The sequence below is a fragment of the Lynx canadensis genome, chromosome E1 (assembly GCF_007474595.2).
Source record: "Lynx canadensis isolate LIC74 chromosome E1, mLynCan4.pri.v2, whole genome shotgun sequence".
Taxonomy (NCBI): Eukaryota; Metazoa; Chordata; class Mammalia; order Carnivora; family Felidae; genus Lynx; species Lynx canadensis.
This window is the reverse complement of record NC_044316.2, coordinates 14,938,576-14,955,367: the sequence shown is the minus strand read 5'-3', so window position 1 is coordinate 14,955,367 and position 16,792 is coordinate 14,938,576. Positions and strand designations below refer to the sequence as shown.

Genomic DNA, 16,792 nt, shown 5'->3' with positions numbered 1-16,792 from the left:
AGCAAAATGTAATATATACATACAATAAAATATTATTCAGCCTTAAAAAGGGAAGGAAAGGGGCACCTGGGTGGCTCAACTGGTTAAGGGTCCGACTCTTGATTCTGGCTCAGGTCATGATCTAAGGGTTCTAAGATTGGGCCCCTAGTCCGTGCTAGGCATGGAACCTGCTTAAGATTCCCTCTACCTCTCCCCCTCTCTCTGTCCCTCTACTGCTCCTGCTGGCCTGCATGAAGGCAAGTTTCCCAAATCACTATGTCACATGGAAAGAATGCAAAGTTATCTTAGGGATGACTCAGACCTATAATGGGGATGGGGGAAGATCAGGAAAAAAACAAGGTACCTCTGTAAACTGTAAAACTCTCTAAAATTCACATTGGTGTAATTATAAAAATCATCTCAGTAAAACTCTCTCTCTAGGCTAATTATTAGTTCTCAGGAATGGTTGTTTGAAACAGTTTGGGACCTATCAAAATATATTTTATATGCATATATCTGGACTGATCAATAGAGAAGTTATTACTTCCTGAAATAAAAATATTTTTTTAATGCTTATTTATTTTTGAGAGAGAGCGAATGAGCATGCAAGCATGCGCATGGTCGGGGGAAGGGCACAGAAAGAAGTGGGAAAGAGAATCTGAAACAGGCTCCCTGCTGACAGCAGAGAGCCCAACACTGGGCTCAAAACCTGTGAATCGTGAGATGAAGACCTGAGCCAAGTCAGGCGCTTAACCTGCCCCTATAGTTCTTTTTGCTAAATAATATTCTATTAAATAATAGTACATCTACCAAAAGAGGTAAATACTGTACAATTATAAATGACAGTGTAAGACCTGTACATTCCAATAAAATGCCACTATCTTTCCCTTACCTTGAATATTCTTTCATCACATGATGACTATTATCTTACAGACACTTCACTTATTTTTAAAAATCTAAAAATAAGGATAAATACCACAGAAAAGACTTACCATCATGGAAAGCCACTTGCACTAGAAGAGAACAGCAAGAAGAGAACAAAACATCCTGCAGCATTTTCCCAGCTGCTGCGAAAAAGTATTTTATCCTTTGATGATAAAAAGAGGTAAACTTATTAGAAGGAGTGTGTCAACAGTTTAAATTTTAAGAATGTCCCCATCTTATGATTATCAGAGATATTAACACTGAGGGGAGAGACCCCTGTATGAACATGAATGACTCTTGCACCATATGTAAAAAATGTATGTATCTGCGTCTTCTGGGCTCAAAAAGGAGGAAGTACAGCAGCAAAGAAAAACCTGATGTCCGCATGGGGGGGGGGGGGGACACCCAAGTGAATAAAAACCAAAAACCCAGACCTGCTCCAGCAAATACATTGGAAGAATAGCTAAATTAAGGACCATAGGGAGAACTAAAAGACCTAAAATAAACACCAGAGAACTTAATATAACAAATTAAACAAACCTCAGTAGTTAGGAGGCACCTGGGTGGCTCAGTCAGTTGAGCGTCCTAATCAGGTCATGATCCTGGGGGTCATGGATCGGAGCCCAAGTCTGGCTCTATGCTGAGCGTGGGGCATGCTTAAGATATATTCATTCTCTCTCTCTCTCTCTCTCTCTCTCTCTCTCTCTCCCCCCTCTCCCTCCCTCTGCCCCTCTTCCCTGCTTGTTCCAGTATGTGCTGCACGCTCACACGTGTGCTCTCTCTCTTAAAACAAATTTCTAATGTAAATCTCCATACTTAATTTTAAAGAGATGCAGTTTAGAAATAAAGGAATGAAAAGAAGGAACTCCACCAGAGAATTAGTCTACACAGAAATGGTGAAGTATCACGCCTTTATTCATTCATATTCTGAAGCTACCAGAGAAGTAAAATGTCCTTCATTTGGCATGCACATATTTAAGATTAACAGTCAAAGGATGATTTTTACTCATCTTCAGTAAAGTTAGCATATAAATTTTAAACAATCCCCTAAAATTCTAGAAAGCAGAGTAGCCTGGATGAAATCTACTTAGCATCTCAATTTGAAAACACAAAAGAGGCTGTAAACAGGTTTAAACCTTTTCTAAAGAATCAATAGCCTGGGGGGGAGGATATGCTTGGAACAAAATTACTCCCCAAATTTCAGAGACTTCACACAAGGTTTCTTAAGTGAGGAACTATGCCTTTTGATAGTTGAGGATTCCTGGTCAAAGCAGAAAAGGAAAAAACAAAATAATCAGGAAAGGGGTTTTCACTGCCTCTACAGTTACGCACATAAGTGCTGCTCACATTTCACTGATGAACAGCTCACATGGCCCTTCTGCCTAAGTACAGAAGTTGTGAAAAGAGGGGAGGAAGCACTAGTGTATCAATATAAAAGAAAAAGAAAAGCCAATGAAACCACACTAAAATTAAAAAAAAAAAAAAGGCTGTCAAGTCAAAGCAGACATTATTTTTAAAAGATACACATAGTGGGGTGCCTGGGTGACTCAGTGAGCTAAGCGTCTGACTCTTGATTTCTACTCAGATCATGATCTCACGGTTCATGGGTTCCAACTCTGTGTCAGGCTTACAGCTGACAGCACAGAGCCTGATTGGGATTCTCAAAATTAATAAATACACCTTAAAAAATTATATATGTCAAAGTTCAGGTATTATGCTTCTTTTAGAACTGATGGACTTACACAATATCCAAGGAATGGCTGAAATTATCAGCCAAACGAAATTTGGACAATCTCTAAACAGCCAATTCATGATAATTCAATGACAATCAATACTCTGCCTTACAGATTTATAAAAGATCCAAATAACTTGGTAGCAAAGACTCTGCTGTTAATACTTAGGAATACACCAGGGTGCCTAGGTGGTTCAGTCAGTTGAGCACCAAACTTCAGCTAAGGTCATGATCTCATTCGTGGTTCATGGGTTTGAGTCCTGCATCGGTGCAGAGGCTGCTTCTGAGCCCCTGTCCCCCTCTCTCTCTGCACCTCCCCTGCTTGTGTTCTCTCTCAGAAATAAACTTTTAAAAATGAAAGAAAAAAACATTTAGGAATACACAGATACACAGATTTTTCTAAATACCATGCACTTTATCACATCGACAAATACTCCATTGGAGATACCAGTTCTGTACCATAAAGCATGGAAAATAAATTTTCATTTGACAATCTTAAGGGAGAGTACAGTATCAGTTAACCATACAACAAATTCAGTATAATCCCTATGGAACATGATTTTTGACATAACTACACTCTAATAAACCCATGAGATTAAGTTGGTTACAAAACATTCTTAGCTAAACTAACTTATAATGGTTGTTAAACATTAAATCCCTGCCAAATTTGACAATTTTAACTTTATCATAAATAATTCGACTGCTTAAGTCTACTCAAAGTTTGTGGTGCCATCATTTTAAAGTCTATTTGCACTTGAGTGGGCTTCCAAATCACTAAGGAATTCTAGGAGATGCTAAAACATAGTTTACGATTTTGCATTACTCAAAACTGTAATTCAATCTATAAAAAAAAAAGTCTTGGTGTACCTGGGTGGCTCACTTGGTGAAGTGACCAACTCTTGATTTCAGCTCACGTCATGATCTCACAGTTTGTAGGTTCAAGCCTCATATCTGGCTCTGCGCTCAGTGCAGAGAGCCTGCTTGGGATTCTCTCTCTCTCTTCCCCTCTCTCTGCCCCTCCCCAGCTTGCATGCTCTCTCTCAAAAATAAATACTTTTAAAAAATAAATTTTTAAAGTTATAAAGGAAGGAAATTTGAAGTAAATAATTTTGCAAGATTTGAAGCTTCTCCTGGGATTTTTAAGCAAGAGTTTAAACGGCTTCAAGTGGACAGAATTAATAAATTAACTTAGAAGTCAATAGAAGTATACTTTGTGTTGGAGGAAATAGGATTTTTGGAATAGAAAATATGTCTGGGAAGCCTCTCTAAAGAGGTCCTATTCAATTCTAGTAACACTTCCACAATTCTCACTTGTACTCTCAGTAAGTGGACCAAAAAACACACACACACTTTGAGAAATATAGCATGCTAGGAAAACACCACCTTTACAGCCAGAAAGACTCAGATGAGACTTTCTTCCTGCCTTATGTATTTATTTACAAGCTATTTAACCTATGTCAGGTAATCTCTGTAAGACTGTTTCCTGATCAGAGATACCCACCTCTCACTAGGTTCTGAGAGTTAAAAGGAAGACTGCATAGGCAAATTCTGTAGCAAGTAACAGAACTCAACAGCATCTTAAAAATCCTTTTCTTTGCTTGCCTCTCTTCCAAGATTTAAAAAAAGGGGGACAGAGGAATCCAGGAGGATGTAAGCCCTCAGAGGAATGTTAACAATGTGCTTGATGCAGTAATGAGCTAAATAAAGAACACGGTTTAGAATCTAAGCCTAATAAATAGAACCTTTTGCATCACCTAACTCCATCTCCTCTTTCTAGCCCAGATAACTCATTCTTAGGCCTCACATGCTTAATTCCAATACTGCACTCTTGATGACATATCTGAAAGAACCTTCCTCTCTCACTACCCAAATCTTACCACTGGACAGCTCGCCTATTACTCAAGCATTCCCTAATAATTATTCACAATGCTATCCTCAATTCCTCTTTTCTCAAATTCCTGTATCACATAAGCTAGCAAAATCATTTTTAGCCACAATTCTCCTTAAAGTGGACTGTAAGATCCTTTACATTGAGTATTATAGTAAATTCTTCTATCATTCACAAGGGGAAACTCATTCTCAAAACTCACTAAATACCTATTGATTAAAAAGCCCAAGAATGGATTTACAGGAGAAATCCTTAGGAATGCTTTTGAAGGTACCAAGAGAGGAATTCCTAATTATATCAAATGATCAAAATGTAATATAAAAATGTTGACACAGAGGAAAATGATAGAAATCAACAAATGAAGGGAAGAAACATTAAGAAGCCCATAAGGTATGCAGTGCCAACTCTAAAACAAGATAAATAGTATTTTTTAAGTCAGATTAAATATGCTTATTAGCATTTACAGCTAAATTTAAATCTAAAGTTATGCTACATATTCTATCATCTGCAAAGCAGAAAGTAATCCTTTATTACTGCACTTGGGCAAATATATCCACATAACTAACCATTACTCATTGTTCAAAGCTGGACAAAAATTAGACAAAAAAAGCTATGCAGTACTGCTACATAGCTTCCAATATTCTCAAACTCAGGATCCCTGACAATTACTTAACTGCTGAAAAAAACCGTTGAGACAGCCTCTCTCTAGAAGGGAACGTTACAAGGTCATCTAGTCAAAAGCAGCTGTATACCCCGAGATACGCATTAGGTTTGGAGTACAGACCAAATGCCTGAATTTTTAATAAGCACGCTCAGTTACTCTAATTCAGTCAGGCATATGAGAAACAATGATCGATTCCAGTGGTTCTCAATGCTGGCTGCACACTGAAATTCTTTAAGGAGTTCTTCTTTTGGGGCACCTGGGTGGCTCGGTGGGTTGAGCGTCCAACTCTTCGCTCAGGTCATGACTTCGCTCAGGTCATTATCTCAGTCTGTGAAACTAAGCCCTGCTGTGGGCTCCTTGCTGAGAGCTAGGATTCTCTCTTCTCACCCCCTCTCTCTGCCCCTCCACCACTGGCCCACGAGTGCTCGCTCGCTCTCGCTCTCTGTCACTCAAAATAAATAAACTTTAGAGATGCCTGGGTGGTTCAGTCTGTTGGACATCAGACTTCGGCTCCGGTCATGATCTCATGGTTCATTAAGTTCATGAGTTCGAGCCCCACATCAGGCTGTGCTCTCAGTGCAGAACCTGCTTCAGATCCTATCTCCCTCCTCTCTCTATGCCCTCCCTTGCTCAAGCTCTCTGTCAAAAATAAAACATTTAAAAAATAAACTTTTTAAAAAAAATGTTTGAAGGGGAACCTGAGTGGCTCAGTTCGTGAAGCCTTCAACTCACGATCTCACGGTTTCTGAGACTGAGCCCTGCATGGGGCTTTGCACTGACAGTGGGGAGGCAGCTTGGGATTTTCTCTCTCCCTCTCTGCCCCTCCCCCACTCTCTCAAAAACAAACCGTAAGAAAAATGAAAAAACATTAAAAAAATAAAAATCCTTTTTAAAAAATGTTGAACATTTCCGTAATTTAACAAAAAGAAAAAAATTTTTTTTATTTATTTTTAGAGAGGGAGAGAGGAGTGAGCAGGGAAGGGACAGAGAGAGAAGGAAAGAGAGAATCCCAAGCAGGTTCTACACTGCCAACTCAGACAAGAGCGACCAGGGGCTGAAACCCACGAACCCTCAAATCATGACCTGAGCCAAAACCAACAGTCAGACATTTAACTGACTGAGCCACCCAGGCACTCCAGACGTTTTTGTTTTAGACGTTAGACTGACCTAGATTAACACACCATTTTTTAAATTTTCATGTTAGTCTGGCTAAACCCATCATCCAATTGGTTTCTAAAGTATTTTTTAATATCTACAATGTTTTGGTGAGAAAAAGGTATGTTGCTAAATGATATGTATGTTTCCATGAAAAAATGTAATATAGATGTGTACATCCACTCTTTTAGGAAACTTTCCATATTAACATCCATACGATCCAGATTTTTCTTAGTGATGTATCAATGGTGGAATAGGCAGCATTTTTCTTTATTGGTGTTATACAAAGTAATAATGTATGTCAAATCAATAGCATGTTGGGGTCTATAAAATGGAAGTATCTTCCTCTATTTTTTTTTTCAATGTTTATTTATTTTTGGGACAGAGAGAGACAGAGCATGAACGGGGGAGGGGCAGAGAGAGAGGGAGACACAGAATCGGAAACAGGCTCCAGGCTCTGAGCCATCAGCCCAGAGCCCGACGCGGGGCTCGAACTCACGGACCGCGAGATGGTGACCTGGCTGAAGTCGGACGCTTAACCGACTGCGCCACCCAGGCGCCCCTATCTTCCTGTATTTGTACGTGCATGGACACTGGAGCAAAGACAAAATTCTCGAAGTATATTCAAACCATTAACAATAACAATAATTACTTCTGGCGGTACAGAGAAGCTGTATCTATTTGACAGGGCTGTACTATTGGACTTTATAACATTTAATTTTAGCTTTTGTAATTAAAACAGACATGCGTTTCACATTTTAAGTAACGTTTAAAATATTTAAATACATGAGTTCTTGTAGTGAAAACATTATATGCACTGAGCATTCATGAACTTGTTGTACTGTAAAATGAAAAGCTCCTTTCAGAAAAGGATGGTACAGAAGCCAAAGGCCTCAGGTTTATTTACCTTTTTTTATAATGTTTATTTTTGAGGGAGGGAGAGAGGGCATGCAAGCAAGTGGAGGAGGAGTAAAGAGAGGGAGACACAGAATCCAAGGGAAGCTCCAGGCTCTGAGCAGTCAGCATAGAGCCGGGAGGAGGGGCTCAAACTCATGAACCATGAGATCATGACCTGAGCCAAAGTCGAACACTTAACTGACTGAGCCATGGGCACCCCAGGTTTGTTTACTTAGACCAGTAAATTCCACTCCTCAAAATCTCTCCTAAGCAAATAACCCAAATTACAGAAAATGCTACGTTGAATGTAAGTATTTCACTGCAGTATTACTAGCAATATACTAGCCAAAAACGTTTGTTACTGGATGTTACACAGCCAATAAGAATATTTACAAAATAGTTCGTGATATAAGAAAAATGTCCATAATACAAAACTGTGCAAAACAAGATAAAAAAGTATATAAAAAACAGGCTCCGGGGGCGCCTGGGTGGCTCAGTCGGTTAAGCTGCCGACTTCGGCTCAGGTCATAATCTCGAGGTCCGTGAGTTCAAGCCCCGCATCGGGCTCTGTGCTGACCGCTCAGAGCCTGGAGCCTGTTTCAGATTCTGTGTCTCCCTCTCTCTCTGACCCTCCCCCGTTCATGCTCTGTCTCTCTCTGTCTCAAAAAAATTAATAAACGTTAAAAAAAAAAAAAAAAACCAGGCTCCTCGCTGGCTCAGCTGGAAGAACGTGCAACTCTTCTTGAGTTTGAGCTCCAGACTGGATGTACAGATTACTTAAAAAAAATTTTTTAAAGACATATATAAAAAAGATATATAAAAAACAATGAAATAGTGAAACAAAACAAAATCTGCACAGAACACATCAGTTAATACAAGTTTTCTTCCCACCTTTGGTTTTTCAAATTTTCCACAAATATACATCTACACTGAAAAAAAATACAGAAAATATACTAGATAGAGGCTTTAGCTGGAAAATATCCAAGTTACTCAAGTCAATTTTAATGCACTTTAGCCAGCTACTATTTTTAGTAATGATTGTCCTCAATTCCTCTCTGCTTCACAAGTGTCAGTAAATTTAAAAAAATCACTTTCAGATTTTTAAGCTTAAATACTTGATGTCAAATAAAGAGAAAAAAGCAATTTTAATTATTTAAATCACATCTTGATTAGTCAAATAAGTCTACTTGATAATCAATCAAGACTTGATGTGAAGACCTCTACAATAGGCCATTCTCTTAATCTAATTATCTTCAAAGTCATACAGAACTAAAATAAAATATACTGCTTTACATATTACTACTAGTATTCCAAAACTTTCAGCTTTTTTTTTTTTTTTTTTTTTTTCCAAAACTTTCAGCTTTTAAAAGCGTAGGAAAGAGGGGCGCCTGGGTGGCTCAGTCAGTTAAGCGTCCGACTTCGGCTCAGGTCATGATCTCACGGTCCATGAGTTCGAGCCCTGTGTCAGGCTCTGTGCTGACAGCTCAGAGCCTGGAGCCTGTTTCAGATTCTGTGTCTCCCTCTCTCTCTGACCCTCCCCCATTCATATTGTCTCTATCTCAAAAATAAATAAACAAACGTTAAAAAAAAATTTTTTAAAGCATAGGAAAGAAAACTGGGTAACAATATTAATGCAGTCTGATAGACAAGAATAAAAAGTAAAGACAAAATGACTAAAGAAATATGCTGGCAAATAACATCCTGAATGGAGGAAAACTAAATCAAGAAAGTCATAAGCAAGTTGCAGCAATGACGGATAAAAGACAAAGGCATAAAGGACCATGTTAATGGTTATCTGTTAACTGTCAGGAAGAGGAAAAACCAACTTAACAGCAAACAGTCTAGAGAAAAAAACCAACGTCTTCTGTGGCCGTTCCCCAGTGCCCCCAAATTACATGCCTTACAAATCACACACTGAAAAGATACATAAAGAAAAAGAAAAGGGGCACCTGGGTGACTCAGTTGTTGAGCATGACTCTTGACTTCTGCTCAGGTTACGATCCCAGGGTGATCCCAGGGTCGTGGGATCGAGCCCGAGTCAGGCTCTGCACTCAACACGGAGCCTGTTTGGAATTCCCTCTGCCCCTCTCCCCATCTCGCTCTCTAAAACTGAAAAATAAAGAATAAAAAGAAAAAGAAAGAAAAAGGAAAACAGAGGGCCATATTACTGTCTCATTAAGTTCCTACAGCTTCTATCCAGCCCTTTATAAAGTGTTAGTCTAGCAAGAGGTTACAAACAGTAGTTATTTTTCCTATGCTCAGCATTGTTTTATTTGCTCTATTCCTTGATTAAATAACAGTTGAGGGCACCTGGGTGGTTCAGTCTGTTAAGCACCCGACTTCCTCTCAGATCATGATCTCTCAGTTAGTGAGTTCAAGCCCCATATGCAGCTCCTGTGCTGACAGCTTGGAGCCTGGAGCCTGCTTCAGATTCTGTCTCCCTCTCTCTCTGCTCCTCCCCTGCTTGCCCTCAGTCTGTCACTCTCAAAAACAAACAAAAAAAAAATTTTTTTTAAGTAACATTTGAACATATTCAATGGCCATATTAAAAAGTAGAAGGTTGGTGGTGGTGCCTGGGTGGCTCAATCAGTGAAGCGTTCAACTTCAGCTCAGGTCATGATCTCACAGTTTGTGGGTTCAAGCCCTGCATCCGGCTCTGTGCTGACAGCTCAGAGCCTGGAGCCTGCTTGGGATTCTGTGTCTCCCTCCCTCCCTCCCTCCCTCTCTCTCTGCCCCTCCCCTACTCACACTCTCTCTCAAAAATAAATACTAAAAAAAAAATTTTTTTAAAAAGGTAGAAGGCTGAACAATAAGTCAAGGGTTTGTTAGATTCCAAAGCTAGAAAGAAACACAAGAATCTCACAATGAGGGAGGGGAAAGAGGGAGGATATCAGTTCTTTAAAATAAATATAGAATTATAAGAAAAATTCCACATTTATAAATGGGATTCTACTGGCTACAGGTGAGGAACCTATTACTACCGTATAATCTAATAAATCCAAACATTTTCTTATAACTGTATCAAGACCAATTCTCTTCTGGAAAGAAAAGTGAGCATAGTGGCCTTTTCCATTCTCTTCATGCAAACAACTAGCAAAAAAAAAAAGAAAAAAAAATGGGGGTGGGGGATAAATCCCAAGGCACCTAGCTGGCTCAATCACAGTTAAGCATCCAATTCCTGGTTTCACCTCAGGTTATGATCTCATGATACTTGAGTGTGAACCCCTCCATCTGGCTCCATGCTTACAGCACAGGGCCTGCTTGGGATTCGCTCGCGCGCTCGCTCGCGCGCGCTCTCTCTCTCTCTCCCCCTCCCTCCCTCCCTCCCTCCCCCCCCCTCTCTCCCCTTCCCCTGCTCGTGCTCTCTCTCAAGATAGTAAGAAAACTTTAAGAAAAAATGTTTTAATAAAAAAAGGGTAAATTCCACTCATTTTGTTTAAGGGAGGGGGAAAATGTTTGCCACCCTTCCTCCAAAATTTTCTAAATTTATCTGCAGTACCTATGTTGCACAGTTCCAGAAGTTATACTATCCAGTGACCCTTAAAATGCTGCATTAAAAGAACCGCAAACAGGGATGCCTGGGTGGCTCAGTCAGTTAAGTGTCCGACTTCAGGTGAAGTCATGATCTCATGGTTCCTGGGTTCGAGCCCCTGCATCAGGTTCTGTGCTCAGAGCCTGGAGCGTGCTTCAGATTCTGTCTCCCTCTCTCTCTCTCTGCCCCTCCCCCGCTTGTGCTCTGTCTCTAAAATAAACATTAAAAACAAACAAACAAAAAGTGGCAAACAGCAAATTTGAATCAATTATTGAGAGAAAAAAAGACCTAGAAAATTAAAATAGGTAAAATCTATTTAAGTACATACAAAAAGCAAAAACAACCTCAGAAAACATTCATGTACAATACCTCAGTAACCCTGGTACTTCCTTAAAACTTGATGCCTCTTTGGGTATATTAAGAGCTCACCTTCCAGACCTTCCAACCACCACTTAACTTAGGTTGTACCATATGAAATGATCATTTTTACAGGTGAAAAATGATTGAAATTGAGGTACAAACTGCCAATTATAAAATAAATAAGTCATGGGGCACCTGTGTGGCTCAGGTGATTTCTGCTCAGGTCATGAGCTCGGGGTCATGAAATCAAGCCCAGCGTCGGGCTCCTGTCCCTCCATCTCCCTCTGTCCTTACTTTGCTTATATGCATGAGTATGCTCACTCTCTCAAATAAAAACAAAAAGGGGCGGGGGGGGGAGCCTGGGTGGCTCAGTCAGTTAAGCGTTTGACTTCGACTCAGGTCATGATCTCGCAGTTTGTGGGTTCAAGACCCATGTTGGGCTCTGTGCTGACAGCTCAGAGCCTGGAGCCTACTTCGGATTCTGTGTCTCCCTCGCTCTCTGCCCGCCCCCCCTTGCTCTGTGTCTCAAATAAACATTTAAAAAAACTGTAAAATAAAGTCACAATGCTATAAAGTACATACAGCACAAGAAATACTGTCAGTAATATAACTTGGTATGGTGACAAACTACACTTATTGTGGTGAGCACTGCACAATGTATAGAATTACTGAATCACAACGTTGTACACCCAAACTAGTATCCCATGCATGTTCACTATACTTCAACTAAAAATTGACTGAAATTGGCAATTTCATATAGTTCAACCTCATAATTCATTCAACACAAGCAGAAATATAAATGCAAATTTGTCCTCCCTGGGCTTGGACCTAGTTTGCGGTGACAAGCCTACACGCACCAACAAAGACGGAACTGTCAATAAACATGGGACATGTTATGGTGCCTCCCTCAGGAAAATGGTGAAGACTGAAATGAGCCAGCACATGGGGCGCCTGGGTGGCTCAGTTGGTTGAGCGTCCAACTCCGGCTTGGGCCATAATCTCACATTCGTGGGTTCAAGCCCCACATCAGGCTCTGTGCTGACAGCTTGAAGCCTGGAGCCTGCTTTGGATTCCTTGTCTCCCTCTCTTTCTCTGCCTTTCCCCTGCGTGCACTCTGTCTCTCTCTCTCTCAAAATATAAAAATAAAAAACATTAAAAAAAAGTTTTGGGGAGGGGTGCCTGGGTGGCTCAGTCAGTTGAGCGCCTGTCAGTTGTGCTTCTGATTCTGTGTCTCCCTCGTTCTCTGCCCCTCTCCCGCTCACGCTGTCTCTCCCACTCTCTCTGCTCCTACCCCGCTTGCACTCTGGTCTCTCAAAAATAAAATATATTTTTTAAAAAGAAACAAGCCAGCACACAAGTACACTTCCTCCTTGTGTGGCAAAACCAAGATGAAAAGATGAGCTGTGGGGATCTGGCATTGTGGTTCCTGCATGCAAACCATAGCGAGCAGGTGGTGCCTGGAACTACAACACCACGTCTGCTGTCACAGCAAAGTCAGTCATGAGAAGACTGAAGGAGTTGAAAGAAGCTCCACCATTTGAAATATTGCTAGCCTATAATAAATGAGGCAATTTATACAACAAAATTTAAATAAATAATTTATGTAGAAATGCAAATTTTGAGAATGGAAGTTTTCTATTCAATGAAATCAGTAGCTAAGGTGGCTGGATCAAAAAACCAAAGTTGTGGGGCGCCTGGGTGGCGCAGTCGGTTAAGCGTCCGACTTCAGCCAGGTCACGATCTTGCGGTCCGTGAGTTCGAGCCCCGCGTCAGGCTCTGGGCTGATGGCTCGGAGCCCGGAGCCTGTTTCCGAGTCTGTGTCTCCCTCTCTCTCTGCCCCTCCCCCGTTCATGCTCTCTCTCTGTCCCAAAAATAAATAAAAAACATTGAAAAAAAATTAAAAAAAAAAAAAACCCAAAGTTGTAGATGTAATCTAGATCTGAATTTAGATTCATTTCCTAGCTCTCCATCCACTTGTCACAAGGCAAAGATTTTAAAAGTTGCAGGGGCACCTGGGTGGCTCAGAAGCGTGCAACTTCGGCTCAGGTCAGGATCTCAGTTTGTGGGTTCGAGCCCTGAATCAGGCTGTGTGTTGACAGCTCAGAGCCTGGAGCCTGCTTCCGATTCTGTCTGATTCTGTCTCATTCTCTCTCTGCCCCTCCCCCACTCACTCTCTGTGTCTCAAAAATAAATGCAAAAAAAAAAAAAATTTTTTTTTTTTTTTTTTTTATAAGCTGCAGCCTCAGAGCCCCCAGGTGAGCTTCTGACTTCAGCTCAGGTCGTGATCTCACAGTTTCTGAGTTCGAGCCCTGCATCAGGGTCTCTGCTGTCAGTATGGAAGCCAGCCTCCAATCCTCTGTTCCCCTCTCTTTGCCCCTCCCCTGCTTGCACTCACTCTCCTCAAAAGTAAACATTTAAATATATACAACAAATAAATAAATAAAGTAGTTTCAGCCTGCAAATTCATAAAATAACTTTCAGAAAAGAAATCTCTCAGGGTGCCTGGGTGGCTCAGTTGGTTGAGTGTCACACTCTTGATTCTGGCTCGGCTTGTGATCCCAGCCAGGGTCGTGGGATCAATCCCCAAGTCGGGCTCCACACTATCTGTGCAACCTGCTTAAGATTCTCTCTCAGGGTGTCTGGGGTGGCTCAGTCAGTTAAGCGTCCAACTTTGATTTCAGCTCAGAACAGGATCTCCTAGCTTGTGAGATCGCCCCTTGTTGGGCTCTGCGGACAGCAGGAAGCTGGCTAGGGATGCTCTCTGCCCCTCCCCCCACTCACTGTCTCTCTCACAGACACACATGCGCACTCTCTCTCTCCCTCAAAATAAATAATACACTAAAAAAGGTTAAAAAAAAGAAAGAAAAGTCTCACTCTCTCCCCACTAGCTCGCACACATACTCTCATAAATACTAAAAAAATAAAATAAAGTAAAATCTCTCATTATACAGATGATAAAAACAGGCCTTGAAAGTAACCATGTCTCAAGAGAGTGATCCACATAAAATCTGAACGTAACAAACCTCCCCCTAAATTTAATGACTTCTTGTCCAGTGCTTGTTCTACTATCTCTTGTTGCCTCTCCACTGGAAAATATACTCGACCTCCACACCCCTGTCTCCTTCCTATGAAAGAAAATGCTAGGGGCGCCCAGGGTGGCTCAGAAAAGTTAAGCATCCAACTCTTGGTTTCTGCTCAGGTCATAATCTCACAACTAGTGGGTTTGAGCCCACCATCAGGCTCTGCACTGGCAGCTCGGGGCCTGCTTGGGATTATCCCTCTTTCTCTCTGCCCCTCCCCAACTCACGCGCAGGCACTCTCAAAATTAAACAAACTTTTTTTTTTTTTTTTTTTTACAAAGGGGCGCCTGGGTGGCTCAGTCAGTTGGATGTCCAACTCTTGATCTCAGCTCAGGTCATGATCTCACGGTTCGTGGGTTTGAGTCCCACTTTGGGAGAGCCTGCTTGGGATTCTGTCTCTCCCTCTCTCTGCCCCTCCCCCACTCTCCCTCTCAAAAGAAAAAAAATGTTAAACAGAGAAATTAAGTCAAAAGACTCTTCAAAGGAACTTCTAAGTTACAAAATTAAAATCTATGGAACAGAAATAAGAGCTTCAAGGAAACTGGACTAATGTTTACATACAAGCACAGAAGCTATGAGCCTGGGAGTGCAACATCCATCCCAGTGATGTTACCTATTTACTGCCACCTTTCCTAATGTTCTTAATCCTTACCTGTAAAATAAGTGGTATATCTACTTTGCAGGGGTTTTTTTTTTTTTGAGGATTGAGAGAAATAATAAGTACCTGGCATAATTAATAGATGTTATTATAGAATTTTATTATCACAGAGTCAATGAAAACTTTTTAAAGCTTTTCAGTTTGTTAGCACTACTTGACAACAGCAGTCAATAAAGTACATTTGTAGTTTTCTAGTCCTTGATACAGGACAGGGACCAGCAATAGGTATGGTGCCTTTATTAAACATCACTGTTGTTACTAATTCAAATTAACTCAATTACACATACTAACAAGAAATAATTCTAAAAACGTTTATACATTCACTGCAATATAAACTCCTTGAAGAGACCCTTCGTCTATTTTGTTTAATGATGAATCCCAAGTGTCTAGAACAGCACCTGGTACATAGTTGGATCTCATTATGTATTTGTCAAATGCCTTTGGAACTTACTTTTAACACTCTGAATACTAAAGGCTTTCAAAACACAATAATCTTGACATTCGAGTACAATTTTTTTCTTCTTGTACCAGCCTAAAGAGAAGCACCCCTCACTCTAGAATTAACTCCTATCTTCCCTAGAAACAGGCAAAAAAAAAAATCTTGTGTAAGCCTTCTGAAGAACTTTAAAACATTCCCAACTAGCTTCTGTTAGGTAGAAACAGGACAACCTTGGGGTGCCTGGGTAGCACAGTGTGTTAAGCGTCAGGACTCCTGGTCTCAGCTCGGATCATGATCTCACTGAGCCCAGCACTGGGCTCTGCACCGCTGGCACGGAGCCTGCTTGGGATTCTCTCTTCTCTGCCCCTTCCCCACTTGTGCGTTTTCTCTCTCTCTCTCTCAAAATAAATTAACTTTAAAAAAAAAGTTTGTTTTAAATAGGACAACCTTCTACAGATTCTACAATTTTGACTGCAAAGAAGTACCACTCTCATTAGTCTCACGATTGGGGGAAGTGGGAAATTCCCTCTGACTCCATCAAAACAGGAGTTTTCTCTTCCAAGAGTTTAAGAGGATATCCCCTCAGGCAGCCAAAAATGTTAAGCCTTGGTAGAATCAAAAAAATGAGGTGCAGAGAAAACAGAGGTAGAAAATAAGAGATTTAAAAAGAAAAGAGAGGGGTGCCTGGGTAGCTCAGTCGGTTAAGCATTCAACTTCAGCTCAGGTCATGATCTCACAAGTTCGTGAGTTCGAGCCCCGTGTCAGGCTCTGTGCTGACAGCTCAGAGCCTGAAGCCTGCTTCAAATTCTATGTCTCCCTCTCTCTCTGCTCCTCCCCCACTCATGCTCTGTCTCTCCTTCAAAAATAAATAAAAACATTAAAATTTTTTTTAATAAAAAGAAAAGAGATTGGCAAGATAAGCGACCTAAGACACTGACATATGGGGAAAAAAGGAAAAAAAAAGGTCAAGGTCTAAATCTTTTGTCATATTTTTGCAGAATTAGAAGACACATTTGTTTTAGACTACATCAGGGAAAAAAAGCACCAAAAATAACCCTTGTACTGATACAGCTTAAAAGAAAGGTTACACCATTCAAATTTATTACTAATTTCATTTATTCTTCTGAGTCTCTGAACAGCCAAGAAACCTTCACCAAAATTTCAGCAGTTTTAAAGCTGTGAGAAAGAAACCTATTCTGCAGATTTTGTATTAATGAATTCCTTTTGCAAATTCTAAAAACAAAGTCATAACTGGGGCGCCTGGGTGGCTCAGTTGGTTAAGCGTCCAACTCTTGATTTCGGCTTAGGTCATGATCTCAGGGCTCGTAAGTTTGAGCCCTCTGTGCTGACAGCGTGAAGCCTGCTTGGAATTCTCTCAGCCCCTCCCCCACTCACACACACATGGGCTCTCTCTCAAAATAAACAAACATTTAAAAAATAAAATCATAACTGTCAGTGATATTTCCTAGTCAAAGAACACACAG

General features: G+C 40.7%; 1 protein-coding gene and 1 long non-coding RNA gene across 4 annotated transcripts in view; both read right to left on the bottom strand.

Annotated features, from left to right (window-relative positions):
- The window catches only part of YWHAE (tyrosine 3-monooxygenase/tryptophan 5-monooxygenase activation protein epsilon), a 54,069-nt gene that overhangs the window by 27,963 nt on the left and 9,314 nt on the right, over nt 1-16,792 (bottom strand). Inside the window, exon 1 of one of the 3 annotated variants that reach the window (XM_030294873.1) lies at nt 972-1,050. The exons of the other annotated variants lie outside the window; for them this stretch is intronic. Coding sequence (XP_030150733.1) covers nt 972-1,035 — 64 coding nt within the window. The 5' untranslated portion in view covers nt 1,036-1,050. Of the gene's footprint in view, nt 1-971; nt 1,051-16,792 lie in introns of those variants that run through there. 3 annotated transcript variants of the gene reach the window in all.
- LOC115500457 lies at nt 1,668-12,795 on the bottom strand. The gene is made up of 3 exons (XR_003964537.1): nt 12,495-12,795; nt 4,395-4,402; nt 1,668-1,682 (listed from the first exon to the last, which is right to left on the bottom strand). It is a non-coding gene; the product is annotated as an uncharacterized LOC115500457 (long non-coding RNA).